Source organism: Bidens hawaiensis, unplaced genomic scaffold (genome assembly GCF_021521415.1).
Source record: "Bidens hawaiensis isolate Kalapana, Puna unplaced genomic scaffold, B.hawaiensis_p1.1 tig00015249_1, whole genome shotgun sequence".
In the NCBI taxonomy this organism is placed as follows: domain Eukaryota; kingdom Viridiplantae; phylum Streptophyta; class Magnoliopsida; order Asterales; family Asteraceae; genus Bidens; species Bidens hawaiensis.
In genome coordinates, this window is record NW_027492358.1 from 531,833 (window position 1) to 547,795 (window position 15,963).

Consider the following 15,963-nt stretch of genomic DNA (forward strand, 5'->3'; position numbering starts at 1 on the left):
ACATGAACATCCCAAAACGTTAAAAATAAAAGGGGATTAGGTACGAGATTACTCACTTGTAAACGGCGCGAAGAAAGATAATGCAAGAACCAACTTTTAAACAAGCACAAGTTAACCTATAAATAAGAGGTTATTGGGTTAACGGTTGGTTTTTATGTCTTAAGTATCGATTTCTGTTAGTTAAACAAATTAAAACAAAATATATATATTTATATTTACCGAGATTCTGGGCAGAACAGAAGAGAAGACGGAGGCAAAGAGAGGAGCTGAGGATCTTCGGCAGAGAGCAAAGGGAGAGAGGTTTGGGGAGTGTTTAAGTGTAGTGTGTGTAGTGTTAACAAACAAGAAAAATAGTTTAATTTATAGGAAAACCCTAGGGAAAACAATCTATAAAAAAAGGGAAAAAGATCTTATCAAATCAAGCAAAAGATATTAAAAAACATAAGAAAACAAAAGCAAAAGATATCAAAAGATATGCCGGCAGCTGCAGGGGATGGGGAAAAGCTGACAGGTTACAGGTCAAAGCATGGGAGGTGTCAGATAAAACACTGTTCAAGACATGCAAAAGAAGATTTCAAAAGATTATGTCAGTCACTTTTTCTGTCAACCAATAGGATTGGTGCGCATGCTGCGCCGAAAGTGGCTTTTCGGACAGATGTCGGAACTGACCTAAAGTGCTCAAACAAAAGATAAGATATCTCAAAAGAATACAGGCTGACCTAAACAGAAGAAAAGACTTAAGGTCTAGCGCGAGAAGATTCGAGCGCACGCGCGAGGGCGAAGGCAGACAGAGCAAACCTTAGCGCGCCGCGGGAAGAACTTAAATCCTTAGCGCGTCGCGGGAAGAACTACAAATCCTTAGCGCGCTGCGAGAAGAACTACAATTCTTAGCGCGTCGCGGGAAGAACTACCATTCTTAGCGCGCTGCGAGAAGAACTACCATTCTTAGCGCGCTGCGAGAAGAACTACAATTCTTAGCGCGCTGCGAGAAGAACTACAATTCTTAGCGCGTATCGCAGGAACAGCCGGTCTTCACGCAGGCTTCCTTGTAAGGAGTCTGGCGCGTGGAGCTGCGCAGACATCCTTAGGCGGGAAGAACCAAAGGACAAGCAAAGAGTTAAGAAAAAAAGGGGTTCCAGGCTCAAGGGTTTAAAGCAAAGGGGCGGGACGGCGACAAGAGAGAGAAAGAGGCGGGACAGCGACAAGAGAGAAAAGGGAGGCGGAAAGGAATTATTATTATTAGTAAGTAATATAAAAATATATATATAATTTATTAAATGTTAAATTTACAAAGATTAATAATCAAATTTTAAATCATAAAAAGAATCGGTTTCGAAAACGGGTACCTGGGTCGGGTCGGATTGGGCAGATGTCACAGCTCGTGCCGAGCTCGAGCTCGTCAAGCCGGACTCCTTTAATTTTTTTAAACTTTTTTTATTATTTTTTTATTTTATATTTTACAAATTTTGATATATAAAATACAAAAAATATAATTTTAACATACATATTATATAAAATTTATAAACTAGAGAATTTATAAATTTATTTGTTTTATTTTCGTTAAGGTATCGAGTGACATAATATATGTATAATTTTTATTTATTTATTTCTTGGTATGATATTATTATATATAGATATTAAAAATTAGAGTTTAATCTAAACAAGCCAACGAGCGAGCTAACGAGTTGAGCCAAGACCGAGCCACGAGCCGAGATGACCCTGACTCGAGCTCGGCTCATTTAAAAATCGAGCCGATTCGAGTCAAGCTCATTTAGAATCGAGCTTTTTTGAGCCGAGCTACTTTCGAGCAAGCCACGAGCCGCGGGCTTTTTGAGCAGCCCTAATTTTGCATAATTCAAACACCATCATTTTAAATTTTATTTGTTAATTCCACCTTGAGCATTCCTAGCCCATTCTCTACCATAGAGTTAAGTGTCATTTTAGTATCTATGGTTTGGCCAACTACGCAATTTTGGTACCTATTCTTTATTTTGTGCAAATGGCTAACTCAGTTTTAAAAAACTTGCATTTTTAGTACTTTTTTTCTAACTCCGTCTATTTTTTCCGTTAAGTTAGAGATAATTTGATAACTTCGTTATTTTCTTTGTTTTTTTCTTTTCTTTTTAACGCTTATATCTTGTAAACATTAAATCCCCAAATCATAACATCAAAATCCAAATCCTAAATCCCCAAATCCTTTCTCCATATCATCATAGGGTTTGAATTTTTACGATATTTGAGGATTTAGAATTTGGATTTTGATGTTATGATTTGTGGATTTTGTGTTTACAAGATGTAAGCGTTTAGAAGAAAAGGAAAAAAAAAGAAAATAACGAAGTTATCAAATTATCTCTAACTTAAACGGAAAAAATAGACGGAGTTAGAAAAAAAGTACTAAAAATGCAAGTTTTGTAAAACCGCGGTAGCCATTTGCACAAAATAAAGAATAGGTACCAAAGTTGCGTAGTTGGTCAAAACACAAGTACTAAAATGGCACTTAACTCCTCTACCATATATAGCATATAATTTTATTAAAAATCACTACATTTTCTCTCTCATATTCAATTAAATAATACTTTTTATACATTTATCATTATATTTTCTCTATCTTTTACTTACAACCACTTTCAGATGATATTAAAAAATTATACGGTATGAACAGTGAAACTCCAAATTTAATTTTCCCACATAACATTTTATCTCTCATCTACTCACAACCACCCGCAACCATACCATATTATTTGCAAATCTCCCTCACATCTTTTTAGAGAACAGATAGAGAACACCCAATTAAGGAAAAATACAATTTATTGCAATTTTACATAATGCGTGCCTTGAGTTAGTCCATCATTCATCATACAAGATTTCCTAAGCACTTCCCTCGTCTAGTCACACCATGTCCATGCATCGTCCTTCCACTACTGCCTCCACAATCATTTGTGTTATGAAACTAGACTACATTCATCCTACAAGGCAAGGCAGAAGGTTATCTTTTGTTTCAGCCATTACTCGAGGCGAAACCTCCTTTCGCCTACATTTGTTAAATGTCGAATCACGCGAATCCCTTTGTCTTTGTTATTGTATTTTCTTTTTTGCTTTGGAATCGTCCATTGTGGACTTCCTATCTTTTATTTCTTTTACTAAACAAGACGCTCGCAAGCTATTTGAGATCGGTTCGATAGGATGCTCGAAACAAGTCGAGCTGTATTGGGCTAGAGCTGAACATGAACTTAAATAAAAGCCTGAGCTCAAGTCTTGCATGGGAAGATCATTTTAGCTCGTGGAGCCTTAACAAGCTCAAGTTTTAACTCTTATGGATTTTTATAGCTTTATGTATTAATTTCACACCACACAACCAAGCCCAAGCGGGGTTTGACTCACTTAAGGTGCTGCACATGAGCTCAGCTGAGCTTAGCCTAGTTTTAAGGTTTTAACTAATAAATATTAAATTAGCCGAGCTCAAGTTTTAAAAATCAACTCATGAGCCGAACTAAAGCTTGCGCTTGCATAAGTTAAAACAAGGCCAGGCTCAAGCCTAATCAAGTCGGGGCTCGGCTTAGCTCGTTGCACCCCTAGCCAGCACTCCACCAACACCTCACTAGCGTTGCCACCACACCACTGACTCACCTACCACCCATTGAACTTGCCACCACTATTGTCGCCTCTGTCTCGACCACCGCCGTGCCACCAAAACCACTCCCTAGTTGCCCCACCACTGTGGTCATTACCCCCACCTCCACTATTGCTGCGATAAAAGATATAGCAAGTCAACTTACTTTGATATATATATATATATTTTTTAAGAATACTCATTTTAACCCGACTTCTTTTGGGATTTGGCCCAAAATAAATTGATACTTTTAGACAAGTTTCATTTCAAACCTAACTCATGTTACTCAAAATCCGCATTGATCGAAGCTATTCTAACTCATCTCCTAGACCGTCCTACCAGCCTAGATTGACAAATTTGTTATTGTTCAAATGTTTTTAAAGACTATAAAAACGTAATATATGAGCATTATGAACATTGAACATATAGAATAATTATATTTAAAATTTTTATAATGTATTACTATTTTATATGATAATGGATGCACGAGCATAATAGCTTATTTGTAATTCACCCTATTTTTAAGTCCAAATAGTGATTTTAAACAATAAATAAAATTGCAAGTTAATTTAACATTTATTGATAAAAAAAAAGTGTAAGATGAGTCATGTAGTTACTTTTAAGATGATATGGCAAAAACTGTGTTTGGTGGAAAAGCGGGGAGTGTAGATGAGATTGCTTCACATGAGTTAACCAAACACCTACATTTGCTGACGTGTACTTTTCAACCCATTGCAGTTCACATGTCAGCAAAAAATACAAAAGTTAATGTAATGACGTGTTGCTTTGCTGATGTGTAACCTTTTCAACGTATCAAAGCTCCGGATATTGGTCACATGCATGATCTTGGTAAAAACTTTATTAAATCACATAAAATAACTATCCTATGTATTGTTCATAAAAAATATATTATCTTGTAATATGTCTAGATGAGTTAACATACAACAATCGTTTACTGTATATTAGGTACGTGAATCACGCTCAAGGTTAAAAGATAAATATGCACAAATCAAATTTCAAACCCTAAAATGTTCAAGGTTAAACCATTAAACGTTCAATGCATAAACCTAACACTTTTTAGGTTAAACTCCATCACTCAAAGTCATAATTGATTGATTGACGACTCAAATTAATGATTAATTTGATCAATTTCAAAGTTTAACAGATTAATTTTCTTTAATTCCAATTTTAATTTTTATGAACGATTACGTTTCAAACTGATGATTAATTGAACAATTTTTAAAGTTTAACTGATCAACTGGCTTCAATTCCCATATCAATTCTTATCAAAAAGCTAAACAAACATGTGAACAAAAAACGACGGTGATTATCTCACGACAATGCTTATCACACAATGGTGGATGGCGGTTTCGATGGTGGACAGAATCATTGGACGATGAAAGTGGACGGAATCACTGGGGCAGAGGTGGATGACGACCAGCTCGCGTAGTTGTGATTTTAGGGTTAGTGTGGTTTTTGAAATCAACGTTGTAGAATATCGTGTACGTAGTGTAGGATAAATGATTATTGTATTGGATTATTTACCATAATAAATACCGGTTATGTATTCCTCTTTTCTCATTTAGACTTATTATCATAATCATAAACAATTGGTTATGTATTTCCTCTTTTCTCATTTACACTTATTGCCATAATCATAAACAATGTCTAGTCTCAAATATTATCAATGTTTTAACTTTTGACCGTATTTGATATGTATGAAAAATTTTCACAGTCAAACTTGTTTACGTGGGTGTAATTTCAAGATGATTATTTCTTGTAAAATCTTACTTGGGCATTTGTAATCGAGGATGGATACATACGAGTCTCCATTTGGCCAATAAGAATAATTTGTAGGTTCTTAGTATAAAGTAAAAATGTTGTTGGTATAAAAGAACCGTGTTACAAATGGTGTCAGATTTACTCATGTGTTGTTCAGGATGGCGAGACAACTTTCATTAAGGACGATGAGTCCTCTAATGTCTGTTGTTGACCTCCTTTACCTTAGTTATTTCACAAATTCAAGGTTTCTTCCTCTTGCAAATCACATGCCTCCTTTAAAGTGGCTTAGGGCTAAGCAATCATGTTATCACATTTCAAATATTATTATATTAGTTTTTATCACTCGTATTAGAATAGTTATTTTACATTTTTCGTTGATTATATATATATATATATATATGGATTTTAATTTTATTTATTATAAGAAAGTTTATAATCTAGTTAGGGTTTGACGATGAAAGTGATTCACAAATAAATAAGATGTTATAACTCGTTTAAAAATTATTTGAGTTTATGGCATACACGACACGCTTAATTTTTTATTATAAAATTGTTTCTTAGTTATCAATAATAATCAGATATTAATTTTTAGTATATCTATATTTAATAGGATTTTCATATCAAATATTTTATAAAATTAATAAATTAATTTTTAATTTATTGATGAGACCCATAATTTGAGGGCTTAAGCGATTTATTGAGCCAAACTCGACACGATCCCACGAATCCAACCGCCTAATTTACTGTACCCCAAAGTTTAACTTTAATGAATTCAAAGATTGCATATTAATATAAGTTAAAATTGAATTATTGTGACTTTTTTGCCGGCTGCAAACGTGATTCCATTACATGCATACTTACTTCTTCATCTACTCTTTGGTCTTTACAGATTATCTCCCCTATATATACCTTCATATCTCTCTCCTACCTCTTTCAAACCATCTCTCTCTCTCTCTCTCTCATAGTCATTGTGAATTTATAATAATGAGTTTTCTCTTGCTTTTAAGTATGATCCTCTTGTGTTTCCGTACCACCCATGGCTTAAAAGGTGGTTGGCAAAAGGCCCATGCAACCTTTTACGGTGGAGAAGATGCATCTGGCACCATGGGTATGTGTAATTTCCACGTGTGACTTATCATTATTATTAACTACAAGTCATAATATATATGTCATGCTATTTTGGATATACAATACATATATGCTTTTTTTAAACCATAAACCGGTAAAAGATTATAGTTGGTTGACAAGTATAAATTTTGCCACCGGTCACTTTTTAATCAACTTCAATTCATTCTCAGATATAATTATCTGCCAAAAGAGAATAAATCATCTTACCGAATGAGCATACTTTATATACAAAAAAATAAAAAATAAAAAATTAAGTGGTCGGCCGTATTAGAACTTTTTAACTAATGTTCATTATAGAATTCCTCTAGCTTGAGATAAAAGAATCGAGCTGAGTTCAAGCTTAACTACGCTAGAGCTCGACTCGTTTAACTTAGCTCAAGTTTGAATTGATTGGTTGGTTCATCTCAAGCCACATTTCTACAACTCAAGTAGTTTTTAAGTTCAAGCTTAACTCAGGCTATAGTTTATTATTTATAAGCGTATACATCTATATTTAATTTACATATTTTTTTAATTAGAATTTTTACATACAACATAACACATATTAATTATTTAGCTATTTTAATTATAACTTTATACACAATAATTATTATTATATACATATATATCTAAAATATTAAATACAAGTTCTATTAATAATAAACTCGTTTAGACTCATGATCCAACTCAGACTCAAGTAGATCGTTTATTAAACTAGCTTATTTTAGGCTTGGTCGTGCTCGAGCTCGTCTAATCCCAGTTCAATTTACGTTTTTAACCCCTCGACTCATTTCACCTTGATTTTGTCTCATTTACATTTTGATTGATATAAAGAGCTACTAGATATATTTATTTATTTGTTCAAACGAGCTTTATGGGTACATTTTTCTTCTTCACGTACTAGTGGTACCCATTCTTCTCTTTAGTAACTAACTTTATTGTGACCAATTTTAATGCATATATATATAGGTGGTGCGTGTGGCTACGGCAACCTCTACAGCGACGGCTACGGCACAAACACCGCGGCGTTGAGCACCGCCCTCTTCAACAACGGTTTGAGCTGCGGTTCTTGCTACCAGTTGCGGTGTATCAGCGATCCACAATGGTGCATTCATGGCATCATCACCATCACGGCCACTAACTACTGCCCGCCAAATTATGCGCTCGCCAATGACAATGGCGGGTGGTGCAACCCACCACTCCGCCACTTTGATCTATCACAACCGGCTTTCTTGAAGATTGCAAAATACCGTGCTGGGATCGTCCCTATTGCTTATAGGAGGTATGAGACGTTACGATAAACGGGTTGGATAACTGGTCGTGTTTGGACTAAACTGATTGGTTTTTAAAAATTACGGTTTTTGTTCATGTGGTTTTGCAAGAACTTTAACCGATATTTTCTTGATTTAATTAAAGAGTTTACTCTTATTTTAATTTGTGATATTTTATAGGGAACCGTAATTTACTCTTATTTCATTTGTAATGTTTTTATAAAAAAAATAAAACCTAATTTACTCTTAAATAAATTTGTGATGATTTTTATAGGGTGCCATGTATAAAGAGAGGAGGAATGAGGTTCACCATCAACGGCCACTCTTACTTCAACTTGGTTTTGATCACTAACGTCGGCGGTGCAGGGGATATCCATGATGTTTCGATCAAAGGGTCGAAAACAGGGTGGCAAAAAATGACTAGAAACTGGGGTCAAAATTGGCAAAGCAACTCTTATCTCGATGGTCAAAGCCTCTCTTTTAAAGTAACAGCGAGTGATGGAAGATCTGTAACCAGCTACCACGTGGCACCTTCTGGTTGGAAGTTCGGCCAAACGTTTCAAGGTGGTCAGTTTGAAGATCTACGAAGAAACTAATACTTGAATCCCATTAAAAGTACAATAAAAAGGGAATATAAATATATAATTATATAATTGTATAATCTCCTTGTTTTTTCATGTATTGTTTTTATATAAATGTTAAGGTGTGCATGTTATATCAAATTGTTCAATAAATTTGGTTATCGTCATACTATGTTATATATAAGTATACAACTCGACCTGACAGAGCCCAGTCGAGCTCGCCCTGGCCCGACTGAGCCTGGGTGACTATATACAAGCAAAGTCACTGATAAAGGCTTCTGGCTCTCGATTGGTGCGATGCTAACATGAGAGAAGTTATACGGGCTCGAAACATGATCAGTCTTAGTCTTAGTCACTTGGATTGCTCAAATGGTCTCGATACAGGCAGAGGATTTTAGGTGTTGAAGAAGAACGAACGGTTAAGCGTTATGTTTTGATCCTTAGAAGCATAATCATACGTCCGTGACGAGCTTACGTCCGTCCTACCCATGTTTGTGCATACAATAAAGAAAAACTTTCAATTCTTAGATGTTAAACCGACACGCAATGATAGCATGTGCCTCGTGCAACAAAACTTGCACATCACCATTAAACACATCACATAACCTAAACTAAAGCATCCATTCATCATCATATTAACATAAGCGAAAAATCTAGAGTTTTATGAGTGCCTCATTTACAACCCATATCAACTAAGACACTTACTTTCCACCATAATATCTATCCTCCTACCACAATCTTTTTTTAACATATTCAATATTCTTTCCATCAACATTCACATATTCCAATCTTTTTATACGGTCATTGCGAGTTCTTGGTCTTTTTGGCAGCAAAAATCTGGCGAAGAAAAGAAAACTTCCGTCTTGAGCGTGCAGAAAGCTCGGTACCGGCGGCTGCATCATCGCCGCTGTCAGATTCTTCTCGAGACGGCGAGGGTGGTGGTGGTGGGAGGGTGAAGAGAAATGCGTTGAGCATGCGGATGATTTGGTCAAAGCTTGGCCTTAGGTTCGGGTCTTCAACCCAACATGATTGGATGATGAACGCAAGCTCGGGCGAGATGTCGTCGGAAAGAATCGGCCTTTCTTGCTGTTTTATGAGTTAAGAGGGTTAGATAAATAATTTCGTGGTACAAGTCTAAATGTGTACAGGGTACAACGAGATAATGGGCTACACAGGATCAGTTTGCAAATTAGTTGAGCTGGCCCGAGTCAGGTTAGGCTCGGGCTTGGCAGCTCGACTCGTTTACAAACAGAACCGGGCCGGCTTGGCCCGTTTATCTAAACCGGCATGTAAAAAAGCTCGAGCCAAGCCATTTATTTAAAAGAAATTAGTTTAATATTTTTACACATGTTGATGATATAAAATAATATATTATGTTAACATACACATAATACATAATTAATATATATTATATTCGGGTTATAATTAAACGAGCCAACAGGCCAGCAACGCTTGCCTAATGAATGAGCCAACGAACCAAGCTTACCTTGGCTCGGGCTCCGCTCACTTACAAGCGAGTCGACTTTGAGCGAGTTAGCCTACTTTTATCAACTTTGTAACCAATATTTGTGAAATGAAACACATTTAGATAATGGGAAAACGCCGAGTGACCTGTGACATCGATATAAGACTTTGACCAGGCTAACAATTGAGTAAACCGTTTAAAGCTGGGTCAAAATGCAGCAACACAAGGTTTGCAACGGCCTAGTGGGTCACTTGAGTTTTTTTTTTCCTTTAAAAAAAGGTTAAATGGGAACACACTCTTACATTGTGTCCAATTTTTCCAAAATATTAAAAAAAATGAAAGAAAAATGATTTGATACATTGTAATAACTTTTTGTGATTTTATTGTTGTAAAAGCATACTTATACAAATTGGAATATATATATATATATATATATATATATATTACAAAAAATTAATGAAAACCAACTACATTATTCTAAACACTAAAAAATACCATATTTACACGTTTTATAAATAAAATATTATCAATTACCTCATATTATTGTTTTCCTATTTGTAACTAAATTTCATTTAATTTTCTATGAAACAGGTAAATATGATGTAAATAAGATGTTTCAAAATTAAACGCAAATATATAAAATTTTGAACTTTTAGAATGATATATGTGAAAGTGAAGTTAAGCATCAATTAAAATGCAGATCCAAACCCCCACCCCCTAAACATAATCTGTTTTTAGTTTAGTGATTATCCAGAAATCAACAAAAACATGCTTTTAAAAGATGGTGTCTATATTCATAAAAGCAAATAAAATAGGTTATTAAATTAAAAGAAGAAGCATTTTGGTACCTTAAAAGCAGCAGCATAAGCAGCCTGCAAATTTGACATGCCTTCAAACGGCATTCGGTTTGTAACTAACTCCCAAAGCACGATACCGAAGCTATAAACATCAACTTTGTTGTTGTAATGTTTCTTCTCCCCTTGTCGCAAGGTCACCGTGCTATACAACTGCAAATTATAGAATCAAAGTTTATTTTTTGGGTTGCAAAATGAATAAATGCTTATAATAAAGATGAGACATTCGTGAACAATGGATAAAAGTGAAATTGACATCCTAAATTATCTTTTTAACCAAAACTATGAGCTTCCGCACGCATCTTTTACACGACTCCTTTTATTTCCCTAAATAATTAGAACTTGTCAAGCACTCAAAACAATTGTTTATCACACTATGATATTCAGTTTTTAACTTGAGAATAAGGCCATTAATGTTGTAAATACGATCTTGTAACATGGATATGGCTCTAATGTTAAAATATATGCGTTGTAGGCTTCTGTTTAAAAATGTTAAATATTAAAATCAGGGTTTATTTGTGTTTAGCCCACGGGTCTGAGTTAAGTGTAAAAAAGTTTGTTTCTAGTTTCTTGTTTCCTATATATTGAGCCCCCCCCCCCCCTTCTCCCTCATTGTACATATAGCTTTTCGGTTGTACATATATGTTTAATCATACATAAAGCTTATTTATAGCTAAAATTTTGGAGAGGTGACGGTCAAAACCTATGAGAGACAAACAGATACATAACTATAATATCCTCTTGTATATAACCTAACCATCATGTAAACCAAAAAGGCCTTAAAACCACTAATTCGGATTTTACCGATATCCTATTTTCTAAACAAAAGGATTTTAGCTAAGAAACGCTCACAAATATCTAAACATTTGAATTAATCAATAAAAGATAAATTAATGACAATTCAAATACCTAATAACTGATTTTACCTAAACAATTGAATTAATGAGAAGAAAAGAAGAATTATTTGTTAACCACAAACCTCGGGTGCCATCCAACGGTAAGTACCAGTCTCTGCTGTCATCATTTCAGTAACGGCTTCTTCCCTAGCAAGACCGAAATCAGCAAGCTTCACAGACTTCTGATTTGCAGTAAGTAGCAAGTTGTCTGCATCAGCATATTATTATTAGTAGTAGTCAATAACCGATAGGCAATAAAATATTGCAATATTCAGTTTCAAGTTGGAGAACCGAGTTGATATCCGACTATTTTACGATTAAACAATCAAAATTCACAACAAAACTGCTTTTCAAAGGGTAGAGACGTAGAGTAATATCATTTGTAAAACCTTAATTTTGTCTATTACTAACTTAATTAATCAAAATTTCCCAAGCACTGCGCATTGGACGTGGTTGGGTAACGGGTCAAAAAGTGTAATTTCTGTTTGAATCAAAACGAGTCAAAATGGATAACTTCAATGTCGAGTCAAAATGGGTAATTTCTGTGTGAATCAAAACAGGCCAAAATGGGTAATTTCTGTATGGATCAAATTGGTTCATTTGTGTATGGGCTGAAACGGGTCAAAATGGGTAAAATCTGTGTGGATCAAAACGGGTTCAAATGGATAATTTCTGTGTGGTTCAAAGTGGGTCATTTTTGTATGGACCGAAACCGGTCAAAAAACGGGTCATTTCTGTGTGGATAAACACAGGTCAAAATGGATCATTTGTGTGTGGATCAGAACGGGTATATCTGTGTGGATCGAAACAGGTCAAAATGGGTAATTTCTGTATGGATCAAAATGGGTATGTGTGGATCGAAATGGGTCATGTTAGGTTGAACGGATTACGGAAACACCATTTGTCCAAAAGCGTTCTTTAATAAGTAGCATGCCATATTATATTATTTCAATAATAATCTAACTTTTTTATATGAAATCCCTACTGAATTTATATGCATGAAAAAAACACTTTGGGTGGCTTTAAACCATCCAAAATAAAAGCAAACAACTTATTATGATCATTCAAGATCACATATAACTTTCAAAAAGCACAACAAAACAGCCCTTAAAATAACTCAATAATACAAATAAAAAATCGGCATAATGCGATAAAAAAAAATACCAGGCTTTAAATCTCTGTGTATAATCCCATTTGCATGCAAACAATCCATAGCTCGGGCAATATCGAGAGCAAAATTTAAAGCTAAACGAAGGTCTAACTGATTTGGACGAATACTTCCCAAGTATTTTCTGAGTGACATTCCCGGTAGTAATTCAGATACAATCACCATTAAAGGATCTTTACACGCTCCAATAAACTATATCAAATTATAATAAAAGTTTAATACAATAACTATAGTAAAGCACAATATTTTTAAAGTTAAAAGCTTGTAATAAGCAAAGGCCTGTAAACAAACTTAACGTTCATAAAACGTTCAGCAGGTAGTTCGTTTATGTTAATAACCGCGCGACAATGAACAGATTTTTTGTTCATTTAGTTAAACGACGAACATGAACACGTGTCATTTGCTCGGTTAAAGTTATATAAAAACAGAACCAAAATTGAAGGAACGAACAAGCATGAACACGTCTCGTTCGTTCATTTATGTTCGTGAAAGTTTGTTCATTATGCTCATTTATGTTCATTCGTTTACATTCATTTATGTTCGTTAGTTTACATTTGTTTATGTTAATTCATTTATATATTCAGTTAGAACTTTTTAGACCCACTACAATTCAGTTATGTCCGTTTGTTTATGTTCGTGAACCGTTCGTTAATAGTATTAACAAACGAACATAAACAAGCATGGACACACTCATTTACTTGACGAATGAACACGAACAAGAAAACCATGTTCGTTTAATTGTCCGTGTTCATTCGTTTATCAGTTAAAGTTAAATGAACGGACGCGAGCATTCATGTTTGTGTTCATTTGATTCGTTTACAAGCCTAAGTATGTTTACCTTGACTAAGTTGTCATGTTTCACTCTTGACATCATAGTAACTTCGCGAGCAAAACGGCTTTCAAGTGCAACCCGTTCTTCCGTCTTGCTCCCACGGTTGAGAACCTTTATTGCCACAATTTGATCACCGTACCTACAAAAACACATTATTATACACCAATATCAATAAATAAACGTACTCAGTATGATCCACTTAAGCATGTAAACAAACTGAACATTTAGAAAACCGCTTATGAAACGTTAGGCAGGAAGTTCGTTTATTTAAAAAAACGAACGAACATTAACAAACTTTTTTGATCATTTAGTTAAGTGGCCAAACATGAACGTTCATTTATGTTCGTGAAGTTTTAATAATTTTGTAGGTCCAATATCTTGATGTTCAGTTTACCTTTCTATGGTGTTCGTTCAGTTATGTCCGTTCATCATCATTTATTTTCTTTTGTGAACCATTCATTTATACTATTAACAAAAGGACATAAACACATACCGTTCAAACATGTTCATCTGCTTTAAAAAAAAAACTCGAACGAAAAAACATGTTCGTTTAGTTGTTCATGTTCAATCGTTTGTTTGTTTAAAGTTAAATGAACAAACACAAACATGCTTTGCTCGTGTTAGTTCATTTACTATTAAATGAACCAAGAAAGACGGAAACGCATCCGTAATACAATTATTTATTCAAAATCTTTGATTCATGAAAACAATATTTGTTCTTTTTACATTCTAATAAACTGTTGCATCTATAATACAGAATTTATTCAAAAGCCAAGAAGATGGTTCTTGAAATCGATTAAAAAGAAAAGAAAATGTCTTTTAAGCGCTGATTAATAACCAAGCAAAACATAAACTTAAAATTGCTCACCTTCCTTCATAAACCTTTCCATGAGCCCCTTCTCCAATTTTTGCTCCAATAAACAACAGTTTTGGATCAACAAGAACCCGTTCATCGATTGTGCAGTCAGAACTCGTGATTGACCCATTTGAGCAAACGGATTTCGAGCAACCCGACCCGGATTTAACCGTCCCAGACTTATGTAGACTATTGTTGCTATTATTGTTATTATTAATTTTAATATTATTAATACCACTACTACTATTATTATTATCATCAAATGCCCCTTCTTCTATGATCCTGTTACTATTACTCATACTGCAACTTCAGATTAATCCTGTGATCCTCATCTTCACAAACACATCATCATCATCATTATCCCAATTGTTCTAAAATCAAAAACCCTCAAAAAGATTCAATCTTTTCACTCAAAACATCACAAAACGGCAATAAAACAGTGCGATGATGAAAAGAATATCGTAAAAATGGAATCTTTTTCACCCAAAATCAAAGAAAACAAGAATCAATGAATACCCAGATGAACAGATTGAAGAAACAGCCGAAAAATCAAAGACCCAGATGGAAATTGAACCTGCAAAACGTTTCAAGATTGTTAGACAGAGCAAAATAACAAACACCCAAAAGAGTGTAATTAGTAAAGAACACATAAACCCTAACTTTTATTAATCGAATTGGGAGGTGGGTTTGATAAAATTGAAATTGAAATTGAAGGGTTGTGTTTATAAATCTCTAAAGATGGCGTCTTGGTGAAGATATTCGATGATTTTCTTGAAAAAGGTAGGAGTTGGTAGTAAGTGAGAGAGAGAGAAAGTGAGGAAGGTACTAGTTAGTTTTGTAGGCCAATGGTGGGCTGACACGTGGATGTTATGGCCGGAGATGGGGTTGAGACAGCCACCGGCCACCACCACAAAGTGACTGGGAATTGGGAATATGAATATGGGATGCTATTGCTATTGCTATTGCTATTGCTATTGTTATCTACTCTCCCACTAAAACAAAATTGCAATGTGTAAAATGAAATAATAATATCTTACTTGTTTTTATGCAACTTGATGATTTAAAATTCGGCATAACTTGTTGACAAACCCATTAATTATTATTCTATTGAAGATGACATTTCTATAGTTGGGTGAGCATTAGGTAATGAGTCTCGGTACTGTTCTGATATTGAACTGATATCGTATTGATATATTCGATACGATGTTCACTTTTTTATAAATTTGGTGTCGGTATTGTTGGTATGATACCAACACCATGCATTTTTAAACGAGTATCGCTACCTACAAGTAGGTTCGTGATGGTAATTGGTACACATATTTTCAAAACTTCAGTATTGGTATTTTCGATACCACTCGGATCTCGTTCTAATAAATAAAGAGTTCTCGTTAGAGGATTCAAAGTCTATCCACAACCCCATTTTCATATTTTTAACAAAATAACTTAAAAACTCGCTTCATCCCCCCTAAGCCTTCCCAATATTTTAGTGGGAAAACAAACTGTTTAGAGGGCCACTATTCATTCTCAAATCTAAGTTTTTA

General features: G+C 34.6%; 2 protein-coding genes across 3 annotated transcripts; one reads left to right on the plus strand and one right to left on the minus strand.

Annotated features, from left to right (window-relative positions):
• Window positions 1-6,351: 6,351 nt before the first annotated feature.
• LOC143548764 (expansin-A10-like) lies at window positions 6,352-8,492 on the plus strand. Its single transcript, XM_077039851.1, has 3 exons — window positions 6,352-6,500; window positions 7,469-7,781; window positions 8,045-8,492. The coding sequence occupies exons 1-3, from the start codon at window positions 6,377-6,379 to the stop codon at window positions 8,364-8,366; spliced, it is 759 nt and encodes a 252-aa protein (XP_076895966.1). The 5' UTR covers window positions 6,352-6,376; the 3' UTR covers window positions 8,367-8,492.
• A 463-nt stretch (window positions 8,493-8,955) lies between these two features.
• Window positions 8,956-15,430, minus strand: LOC143548788 (serine/threonine-protein kinase STY13-like). Of its 2 annotated transcripts, XM_077039875.1 has the most exons (8): window positions 15,082-15,430; window positions 14,939-14,996; window positions 14,435-14,754; window positions 13,573-13,705; window positions 12,731-12,926; window positions 11,650-11,774; window positions 10,665-10,823; window positions 8,956-9,437 (listed from the first exon to the last, which is right to left on the minus strand). In XM_077039875.1, the coding sequence occupies exons 3-8, from the start codon at window positions 14,719-14,721 to the stop codon at window positions 9,153-9,155; spliced, it is 1,185 nt and encodes a 394-aa protein (XP_076895990.1). In that variant the 5' UTR covers window positions 14,722-14,754; window positions 14,939-14,996; window positions 15,082-15,430; the 3' UTR covers window positions 8,956-9,152. The 2 variants fall into 2 exon arrangements, with proteins under 2 accessions (XP_076895990.1, XP_076895989.1); XM_077039874.1 differs by having other exon boundaries at window positions 14,435-14,996; window positions 15,083-15,430.
• Between the last annotated feature and the right edge of the window lie 533 nt (window positions 15,431-15,963).